The sequence below is a fragment of the Hyperolius riggenbachi genome, chromosome 10 (genome assembly GCF_040937935.1).
Source record: "Hyperolius riggenbachi isolate aHypRig1 chromosome 10, aHypRig1.pri, whole genome shotgun sequence".
Classification (NCBI taxonomy): domain Eukaryota; kingdom Metazoa; phylum Chordata; class Amphibia; order Anura; family Hyperoliidae; genus Hyperolius; species Hyperolius riggenbachi.
This window is the reverse complement of record NC_090655.1, coordinates 45,403,411-45,414,649: the sequence shown is the minus strand read 5'-3', so window position 1 is coordinate 45,414,649 and position 11,239 is coordinate 45,403,411. Positions and strand designations below refer to the sequence as shown.

The 11,239-nt window shown below is 42.8% G+C and overlaps 1 protein-coding gene across 1 annotated transcript; it reads right to left on the bottom strand.

The window, feature by feature from the left end:
- Window positions 1-2,323: 2,323 nt before the first annotated feature.
- Window positions 2,324-8,657, bottom strand: LOC137535937 (trypsin-like). Its single transcript, XM_068257832.1, has 5 exons — window positions 8,367-8,657; window positions 8,104-8,254; window positions 3,949-4,202; window positions 2,839-2,975; window positions 2,324-2,554 (listed from the first exon to the last, which is right to left on the bottom strand). The coding sequence occupies exons 1-5, from the start codon at window positions 8,404-8,406 to the stop codon at window positions 2,405-2,407; spliced, it is 732 nt and encodes a 243-aa protein (XP_068113933.1). The 5' UTR covers window positions 8,407-8,657; the 3' UTR covers window positions 2,324-2,404.
- Between the last annotated feature and the right edge of the window lie 2,582 nt (window positions 8,658-11,239).

Here is an 11,239-nt window from a genome sequence, read left to right as displayed (position 1 = left end):
CTTCTCTCCATCATGCCATTTTAATGTCTTTGATACCATGCTTGACGTCAATAAATTTGTCAGAAACATGATGGTGAGGAAGCATTTTCTAGAGATGGAGGAATATAAAGAGGGGAGACTGTTAGCAGTGGGGTCCCACAGGGGTCTGTACTGGGTCCAGTGCTCTTCAATTTATTTATTAATGACCTAGTAGATGCAGTAGTGAGCAATGTTGCTATTTTTGCAGATGATACAAAATTGTGCAGAATCATCAACTCTCAGGAAGATAGTGTCATATTGCAACAGGATCTGGATAGGATGGCTATATGGGCACATAAATGGCAGATGAAATTCAATGTTGAAAAATGTAAAGTCATGCATTTTGGTCATACCAATGGTCTAGCACCATACAAAATAAATGGGATACAGTTGGGGACATCAAACTTGGAGAAGGACGTAGGAGTACTCATCGACAACAAGTTAAATAATCATACTCAATGCCAAGCCTCTGCCCTTTTGGGATGCATTAAAAGGGAAATAAAAACTCGAGATGCTAGCATAATATTGCCCCTGTTTAACTCTCTAGTAAGGCCACATCTGGAATATGGAATTCAGTTCTTGGCATCACATTACAAAAAAGATATTGCAGTATTAGAGCAGGTGCAGAGACGAGCAACAAAATTGATACGTGGGATGGAAGGTCTCGCTTACCAAGAAAGGTTAGATAAACTGGGTTTATTTAGTCTAGAGAAAAGACGCCTTAGAGGAGATCTAATTAACATGTATAAATACATTAGAGGGCAATATAATAGCTTGGCGGATGAGCTTTTTGTCCCTAGGCCTTCTCAAAGGACTAGAGGACATGATCTGCGCATAGAGGAAAAACGTTTTAGCCGTTTATTTAGGAAAGGGTTCTTTACAGTAAGAGTGATTAAGATGTGGAATGCATTGCCACAGGAAGTCGTTATGGCAAACTCTATACCTGCATTTAAAGGGGGCTTAGATGCTTTCCTTGCATTGAAAGACATCCATGGCTACAGTTACTAGGTAATGCCTAATGATGTTGATCCAGGGATTTTATCTGATTGCCATCTGGAGTCGGGAAGGAATTTTTCCCTTTTGGGGCTAATTGGACCATGCCTTGTAAGGGTTTTTTCGCCTTCCTCTGGATCAACAGGGGTATGTGGGGGATGGGCTGGAGATGTACTTTGTACTGGTTGAACTCGATGGAAGTATGTCTTTTTTCAACCAAAATATGTAATGTAACTATGTAACTATGTAACTATGTATCCTTTTACAGTGTAAGCTCACAAAGCCAGGGTTCTCTCCCCTATAGTTCCTTGTGCCTGCTGTATGTTTCGTGTATTATCACTAGCATCATCACTTTAACGTCATTTCCCACATCTGTGTTATGCACTTATGTTTAGTATTTTGTACATCAACACAGAACAGAACAGAATACAGATTTATTTGTAGAGAAGTTTAGATTTTGTTCAGCACCCGTTTCCACTATATGCATGCAAATTTGCATGCCATTTTTGCATTAATATGCAAATTTGTGTACAACAAATCCGCATGAATTTGCATCTAGTGGAAACAGGCCCTAAAATAACTGATCTGATCTGAAAAGTGTTCATGCCATTGGCCACTGGGGATAAAAACCAGCCGTGGTGCAAATGTGCTCTTCAAAATATTCTCCAGATATTTACGCAACACTGTTTAGCAAACCCTGTGGTTTCCCCAGTAACACTGAATAAGTACTAAAGGACAACTGAGGTGACATGTGACACGATGAGATAGACATGTATATGTACAGTGCCAAACACAAATAACTAGGCTGTGTTCCTTTTTTTTTTCTATTTTTCTATGCCTGAAAGAGTTAAATATCAGGTAAGAAAGTGACAGTTTCTGTCTGGGTCGGGACTGGGTCAGACTATAGCATAACCCTCACTGATAAGTAATTACAGCCATAAAACACTTTCTTGACAGCAAATGGCTTCTGAGAGCAGGAAAGAGATAAATGTGGTCAATAATTCATAGATTTTAGCTCTAGCATACTTCAATGAAGGTGTCATTGAGCAGAGACAATGAAACATTAAAAACGTAAAAACTAATTTTAAATATAAAATAAAACTGTGGGATATCTAAAAAAGTCATTTTAAGGAGAAGGAGGATAGATACAATTGTTTTTCTCATCAGTTTATTTTTTACCTTGGATGTCCTTAAAGGCCTCTAAATAAGCCCTCTGTCAATTAACAGGTTGTGGGTGTTTCAGTATTTAATCTACTGTAGGTGGGACCATCGCATATCGCTAAAGGTGGTGAAATGATAACAAAACAATCAGTTTAGTTGGTAATGTTTATATTAAGATCCACAAGCTGTGAGACACATACTAAAAAATCAGAATACACGAGTAGACTGAGGTTTAGTTGGCAGCCACAGTGCTGGAGATCCAGGAGTTGTAGTTGGAGACCCTGGTGTAGACACCAGGGTAGTTCCTCAGAGCACAACCGTATCCCCAGGAGACAATACCTTGGAGCTGTCCATTGCAGACCACGGGTCCACCAGAGTCACCCTAAGAGGAAGAAAATCACTGGTAAAACATCCATACAAACATTTGTTGTATATTAATGTCTGTCATTTCATTGTTTAAAATATTAAAGCTATACACAGATGATACACTTTTGTCAAGTGCGACAGTTTGTTGTGAAAACCTAGCATAGGCACTGACGTTCACTGACATAACTGGCCACCCTATCACCATACTCTTATATTAGACCCCACTGATGTCTACTGTACTTCCATGGAGACTCACTTTACAAGTAGCTATATACCAATGCATTGAGTAATGGCCATTACCTGGCAGGAATCCTTGCCGCCCTCTAGGTAGCCAACACAGATCATGTTGCCGGTGATCTCACCAGGATAGGCATTGGAACACTGGGCTGAAGTCAGGATAGGAGCGTCCACACACTGGAGCAGGCTGGGCATGTTAGCTAGAAATAAAATCACATTTCAGTTAGAACTATACTTTTTAATTTACCATCAGTTACAAAGCACTACAATATCAGCATGACATTAAAATGGATGGGGAGCGTTCACACACTGCAGAAGACCAGTGTCATTGGCTGGAGTAACATAAAGGAGATAAAAAGAGATTGGATTTAAAAAAAAGAAAATAGAAAATTATTTTTTTAATCTACTAAAAGGTTTCTGTTTTATACACACTAAATGTTATGGTCAGTTATTCCTTGAGGGCTCGCTCAGCTCACCATGAGCTTTGAGTGCTATAGTGGAAAAGTGCTTCAGAAATGGTAGTTCATTTTGTATCTTACCAATGGGATCAGCAGTAGGATGTAACAGCATGATCCTACATGATTAAATAGGTGACTCCCAACTGACTTGGGATAATTTAGGACATTTTCAGTACTCAGAGGGATGGTCCATTCAGATTTTCAGTATCCCCCCCCCCAAAAAAAAAACATGTTTAAGATTTCCTATACTGGAGGAATAGTGTTCCCATCTTTTCAGTGCCGTCTATAATGTGTTCCAGCTTTCCAATGTAAACTTTCCATAGCCCATGAAGTGTATCCTAGAATTCTAATATCCCCTATAATGCATCTTGGCTTTCCAGTGCCACTTGACTAGTGTCCCAATTGCCTGGTGCCCCTCTATAAGGTATCCCTGCTTCTCAGTGTGCCCTAAATTGCACCCATGTAGTATGTGCCAGCATTGTAGTGCCACTTGCATTATGTCCCAGTTTTCCAGTGCCACCTAAAGAGTGTCTAAGCTTTCCAGTGTCCTCAGTATTGTGCCGTCAGCTTTTCAGTGAAATATAACAACAGAATTAACAGGTGCCTCCTTTCACTCAAAGAAAACCTTTTTAGACCCTGACAAAATCACGTTAAGTTTAGGAGTAGCTTATGTTTACTGTATGTAATGGTAGATGTCCAACTTGTCTTGACTTACTTCCACTGCTCAGAGTGTTGCCCCATCCAGAGATCAGACAGCTTGTGCCGGCCGCAGAAGTGGCAGAGGCGATACCAATAGCTTTGACGTAAGAGTTGATGGTGGCAGCAGAGGCCAGCTTGATCAGCCAGATGTCGTTGTCCAAGGTTCTGGAGTTGTAGCTGGCATGTCTGATGGACTTGGCAGAGTTGATGAACTGCTCAGTGCCCTCAGTGGTAGCAATGTTGTGCTCTCCCAGTCTGACCTGGACACTCCTGTATGCAGAAAAACAAAAGAGGGGTCTGTGGGTTATGAATATTCCAAAATGCAAATGACTGTTTTCTTGGAAGGTATTTCTCTAAAAATGATCTTAAAAATCTTCTCAAACAGTCAAAATATAGCTTACCTGTTGAAAGTTAGCAAGTACAAACATGAGTTACATTAATCTCCTGTGAAAATGAGAACATGGGGTCCTTATCCCAACATTTACCAAGTGAACAAGGAAGCTTTGCTATGGGAACATACATCTGCGTAATCATGCAGAGCTAATGCTGCCTGAATGTGATGCAGCATCACCCGCACCACGTGCATCAGGATCCTGGGCTGGCGATCTCTGTGTACTAGCGGTTACAGGGGTCTAGTCCTGGGAAAAGAGGTGAGTGGTGAACTCACCCGAAAACCCCCTGGGCCGTGCATAGCACACCGCGCCCAAAAATGGGTGTGGTAAAGCGTATTGTGGGCGTGGACATGGGTGGGGCCAAATATATATGACCTTAAAGAGAATCTGAAGCGAGAATAAATCTCGCTGATTCTCTTATATATAGCAGGGGCATGTTTGCCCCTGCTAAAACGCCGCTATACCGCCACTGAACAGGGGTCCCTTACCCCCCAAATCCCCCCCTGCAAAATCCACAACCAACTTGGTCGTGGATTTTGCTGCTGCTGGAGGGAGAGCTAATGGCTGTAGCTTTGCCTCTCAGCGCGTCTATCAGGCGGCAGATCTCCGCCTCTCGCCGCCCCTCTCAGTGAAGGAAGACTGAGAGGGGCGGGGAGAGGCGGCAATCAGGGCTGACAGACGCACTGAGAGGCAGGGCTATAGCCGTTAGCCCTGCCTCACCAGGAAGTGATCCCCGTGCTGCACGGAGGGGATTTGGGGGATAAGGGACCCCCGTTCAGCGGCGGTATAGCGGCGTTTTAGCAGGGGCAAACATGCCCCTGCTATATATAAGAGAATCAGCGAGATTTATTCTCGCTTCAGATTCTCTTTAACAGTGGTGTAAATGTCTGCCAGGGAAGTTTGAGCTCTGCTGTAGTGTATCCCCCAAAATTAGATGTACTCTGACAGCATTTCACCAAAAAATACACATAATCTGGCAGAAGTTTTCCAAAATACAGATAATATGGCAGTGGTTCACCCAAAATAGACAATCTGGCAGCAGCAGTTCCCCCAACATACACACAATCTGGAAGCAGTTCCCCAAAATACGCGAAACCTGGGAACGGATCACCCAAAATACATATAACACCCAAAATACATGTAATTTGGCAGCTGTGGTCCCCCAAACATACACAATCAGGCATCAGTTCCCCAAAATATGCCTAATCTGGCAGTAGCCATTCCCTTAACATACCCATAATCTGGCAGCTGTTCCCCATAATACACTTAACCTGTTAACAGCGGTTCCTCAAAAATACAGATAATCTGACAGCAGTTCCCCCAAAATAGGTACCCCCAGCATAGGTAGCCAGGTCTATAGGTGTCCCCAGTATAATTAGCTATGAGTATAGTTGTCCCTAGAATAGCTAGCCAGGTGTATAATGTCCCCAGAAAAGGTGGCCAGGTGTATAGATGTGCTCAGTATATGTAGCTAGGTGTATTGGTGTCCCCAGTATATGTAGCCAGGTCTATAGGTGCCCCCAGAATAGGTAGCCAGATGTCCCCACAAGGAAGGGAGGCAGCCCAGAGAAGAGGGATTGGTGGGCACAGCGGGGAACATCTCCTCCCCCCCCTCAGGGCTCCCCTTTCCTCCCTCTCCCCCTCCAGAACTAAAGTTTGCAGGTGGCTGGCAGCAGCAGGACTTACCTCCTTCCTTGTTCCAAGCGCTGGGTAAGTAGAGATGTCCGGTTCATTTGAGCCGGTTCTTTCCTGTGAGACAGGAACTGCAGCTGCACACTGTGTTCCAGCTGCAGTTCCTGTCTCATCCACTGAACTGATTCGGTTCAGTGTGATGAGCCGGATCACTCAACTCAAAGGAAAGAACCGGCTCAAATGAACCGGACATCACTACTTACCCAGCGCTTGGAACGAGATGGAGGTCCCGACTCCCGCCCGCTGCCAGCCACCCGCAAATTTTAGTTCTGGGGGGGGGAGAGAGTGAGGAAGGGGGAGCCCCAAGGTGAGGGAGGGGGGGGGGGGGGTAGGAAACGTCCCCCTTTCCCCGCTGTGACCACCGATCCCTCTTCTCTGCGCTCTCTCCCTCCACACATGCTAGGGTGGACGTCGGCCACCCTCTGAAGAACGCAGGTGGACGCCGTCCACCCGCGTCCACACCCCACTCGACCCCTGGGTTATACTCCAGGTGGCAGCGGTTTATTGGTAGCCAGAGCCCTGTACACTTATTGAGACTACACAAACTGCACAACAACGGCAGCGCTTGAGGAACCACCATTTATTAGGAGGAACATGTGATACATGGTGAGACCCATCCATATAGGGGCTTGTTTATAATATGCAGGAGCAATATAGCAAGTTGTCCTGCTTCTATTACATTGGAACTTTCATACTTGTTGATGAATGTTGAACCTGTTTAACAAGAGGAGGCCCACGTATCACAATGGACCTTGTGGCACAGATGTGTGGGTGATGAATGCGCGGACGTATGTGGAGTGATACTATATTATTCTCTGGTCAGAGATAAATTGACTATCACTATCATTTTGCATAATAGCTGTTGCTTGCAGGCTACGTTATAGCTATGTATTCTTCCATTGCCATTTAGTTTTAACGTGATAGGGAGATATTTTGTATTTGGAGGGATAGTGTTTTAGACATAATTCATATCTTTAAAGGAATACTATCGATACCCAAGTGTTTTAAAATGACAGTGTGCAAATAATGTCTAAGTAGCTGAGTAAACCTTTTCCTACTTTTCATGTTAAATATCAGAGGCAAAAGCTGTAATTTATTGAGGATAGGATTTAGCTATATTGGGACAAATCAATTGCAGAAGGGGTGTCTGCTTCAATGCACAGCTAGAGTTGCATACCAGACTACAGAAAGCAAATATCAAACATATCAAACTCTGAAAGCAAAAGCAGTATTAAAAGCTGTGACAATTAGTTAAATTTCCTCTGCTCTCTTCAGACACAGTCAGAAACACAGGACACAGGAGCTGCAGCTGTTGGGAGCTCTCTCTCTCTGTCACACACAGAGTTACACATAGAGTTACCTGATCAAGTGTGAAGGGAATTTCCCCTCTCCTCATGGCTCAGTCAGCCGTCAGTTTTGGTGTCAGTGAAGTTTGAAAGTATTTTGATAACAGTAAACAAAGAAGTTGCTACTAAAATGTATACACCAGTACTTAGCAGCACTTCCCAAACAATTCCTGTGTCAATTGAAAAAAATATGTGAATCGATAGTATTCCTTTAATAAAGTGTATTATTGGTAAACGTTTGGTGGCCATGTGACCTACAATTCTTGTACATTAATCATCCCTCCATAATAAAAGCCAATGGGGAGTAACTTGTGAAATGTGCAAGAAAAAAAGCTAATGGTCCACAGAGAGAGAACTAATGGTTTGCCATTTTGCCTCATGCAAATGAATGAAGCTTCTGATGGTTACTTCAGGCAAGGTGTGAGAGTTCTGCAGAATCAAACAGATCCAGCAAATTTCAAGTTGATTTTTTTACTCTCAATTTACTGATGTTGGGTGGGTGGCAAAAGTTTACCCCCCTCACCTGTGTCATATCAAAGTGTGGTGAAGATTTCACACTTCTATCAATGATATGACCCTGTTAGCAATTGGAAACTTTGTCACTTAATGGCAGGCAGTTTTTAAATAATCCAGTGCAATATAGGTCGACCACTTAAGTTTTCCAGTGTCTTTATGTTTGCTTGTTATATCTTCCAACCATTCATTAGTAAAAACACTTCTTGTTGGAAAATGTGTACTTACGCCTTGTAGCAGTGAGCAGCAGAGACCACCCACAGGCTGTTGATCAGAGAACCCCCGCAGAAGTGGTACCCAGAGTTCAGGGACACCTGGTAGGGGACAGAGTTTTTGCCACAGGTGTAACCTCCGACAATCTTGTCGTCATCCAAAGCAGCTGAAAAAGATGGTGTACACTTAACAGAATGTATCTGACCATACTACATATTAAAGACATCCCCACTCTAACCCCAAAGAAGGCATTTCCTAAAAAGGCCCGTATGTCTCACCAGCTGCTCCAAGGAGCACACAGATCAGAAGGAACTTCATGGTGTTGATTCGAGCAGTGAGTGACTTTTTCGGGTTGAAATGTTGGTATTTATACGGTTTTCTGGGAGCCGACCACCTGGACTCTCTTCGGCTTAGTCAATAAAACTCTAGTTAATGTATATACGGTCTTATCTATGCATTTAGTAACTTAACAGCAACCTCCGGGGTTAACTTTAGCAATTTCTATTTATGTTACATTAGCACCTGTTCTTCATTTTTGATATATTATTTGAGAGTGATTGAAACATTAGCAGTTTATTTGGCAGTTAAGATTATTCAAACAGACAGTTTACCCCCTTTCCCTACCAACACTCAATGTATAGGGCATCATGGAATTTAGAAATCAAGCTTCATAAGCTTTTTTGAATCCATGGAAATCAATTGAGCACTTGAGTTCCAAGTTTAATAGGGCTGTAGCTCTGGGATTTCTGAGACTGCAATGTAAATTTAATTTCAGTGCCAGTCTAATTTGCCTTGGCTTCAGCATTCGAGCATAGCAGAATGATGAGCCTGGACAACATGGGGCTCCCCATCCTGAGCTATACCAGCCTACTTGGTACATGACATAGGTGATGGTAGTCTGTCCCTCTATTCATAGCCAAAGAATCTTTATCAAGAGCAAAGGGCTCATCCTCACCTCTAGAGGTTGGGTAAGCTACCTCCATACCTGCATTTGTAGGCACTGTAGGAGGGGCTTTTTGCTACAAATAAGATCAAAGTGGTTCTCAGACACTGCTCCCCCAGGTTAAATGTGTACGGGAATACTTATATACCCCTTTTCCATTTCTACACATTTTACATTTAAAAAAATGCCACATAGGTTAAAAAATAATTGTGTTATTCTAAATAAACCAAGAAACTGTACCTTTTTTTTTTGTAACACTATTTTTATTTTGATTATAAAAGAAAAAGTTTACAGGTACAGGTACATAGCCAATTATCAAGTATCAAGTCTTAATGCAAAATAGTACACCATAGGTAGGGTCTACAAGTAGAAATATATTGAACGTGGAAAGTTACAGCCAGGGGCTGGGAAGGCATACAGATGGTAAATTAATGTCCAAGTCCATATCATATAACTACCTGTAGATATGAGGGTGAATTTTGAGCAGAAATCAGCTTACTTTTAAGTCAGAAAACAGGAAAATAAAATAAAATAGATCACTAGCCCCTATATTTGGTCGAGAGAACTAAAGAGGAGAAGGAGGTCAGATTGGTATTAGAAATCTACTTTATGAGCATCCACATTGTTTTGAGTAGCCAAAATAATGGGCAGGGGGAGTTCAAGGGTTGACCCTAGTATAAAGGGATACCCAGTAGGAACTAGTCATTAGAGAAATGGTTCTCCCATGGGCCCCAGATTTTATCAAAGCGTTGTTTGGAGTCCCTAAGGGTAGCGGTTAGCTTTTCCATAAGTTTGATCCATTTAATTTTTATTAAGACTTTTGAGAGTTCTGGGGGGGCAATTTTTTTTCCAATTAGAAGATATGGAAAGCCTGGCAGCGGTAAGGATACGAATGATTAAGATTCGTTCGAATTTATGGGTCTGGGGGAGGGACTTGCCTAGGAGCATATAGGTGGGGTCTAGAGGGATGGAGACTTCTAGGACTTGATAGATTAGATCTTGAATCTCTGACCAGAAGGAAGACAGGGCTGGGCAGGACCAGAATATATGGACTAATGTTCCTTTAAGGCCACAACCCCGCCAACAGAGGTCGGAAGATCCAGGATAGATTCTAGATAGCAAGGCTGGCGTCAGATACCATCTAAATAATATTTTGTATATGTTCTCTTTAATTTGTACACACATGGAAGAGTCTTTGGCATTTTGCCAAATAGAGTCCCAGTCAGAGATGGATAGAGGCTGGGGTAGGACTGATTCCCATTTAGCCATGCAAGGATGGTCAGGGGTAACAGTGGACGATTTTGTGCATAGGAGTACATATATCTGTGTTATCAGACCCTTCTGATGACCTCTTTGGATACAAAGGTCTTCAAAAGTCGTCTGGCGACCCAGATTGGGGGGGGTTTGGCAATAGGGTTTTTAGGAAATGGGAGATTTGACTATATTCCAGGAAAAGTTTAGGAGAGGGAGGGAAATGTTTGCAGACTTGATCGTAGGTTATGAATGATGTAGAGGAGGGTTGTAACCAGTCTTGCACTCGAAAGAATCCCTTGGAGTACCACCGTTTCATAAAATCTCTATTTAAACCAGGCTTAAAATTGGGGTTACCCAGGAATGGTTGCAGTCTGAGAGGGGATCGAAGGCCTGCATCCAAAGCTGTGTTAGCCCAAAGGCGTATCATGAACCTAGTGGTAGGAAGACCCAGGGATGTTGGAAAAAGATGAGGAGAGTTTGGCCAAATGAGTGAAGCTAAAGAGATTGGGAGTATGTGTGTTGCTTCGATTAAGGCCCATTTGGTTCTGGATAGAAAATCGGAACATTCAGTAATCTGGCGAAGGTGGGTAGCTTTGTAGTACAAGGCAATGTTCGGTAGACCTAGGCCCCCCTGATCCCGCAGAGCCATCATAACCGTCCTTGAAACCCGGGGTTTGCGGTAGTTCCATATAAAGTTGTTGATCTCTTTTTGTAGGAAGGCAAGCTGTGATGAGGGGACGGCTATCGGGAGGGTTTCAAATAAATATAATAATCGGGGTAAGACATTTTGACCGAATATAGGCGCCCTATCCATGAGATGGTGTATTTAGACCATTTGTGGAGGTCTTGGATGATAGTGTTGATGATGTGTGGGTAGTTGTGTTTGTATAGGGAGCTGTAAGCTGGTGTGAGGAATATGCCTAGGTATTTTAGTGAATGTTTCCTCCAGTTGTA

Excerpts from the sequence above, each read along its gene's own strand:
- LOC137535937 (XM_068257832.1), bottom strand. The coding sequence starts at position 8,406 with ATGAAGTTCCTTCTGATCTGTGTGCTCCTTGGAGCAGCTG. Across the intron at positions 8,255-8,366 it reads TGTGCTCCTTGGAGCAGCTG|CTGCTTTGGATGACGACAAG; the intron begins GTGAGACATACG and ends CATCTTTTTCAG. Across the intron at positions 4,203-8,103 it reads GCTGCTCACTGCTACAAGGC|GAGTGTCCAGGTCAGACTGG; the intron begins GTAAGTACACAT and ends TTCTGCATACAG.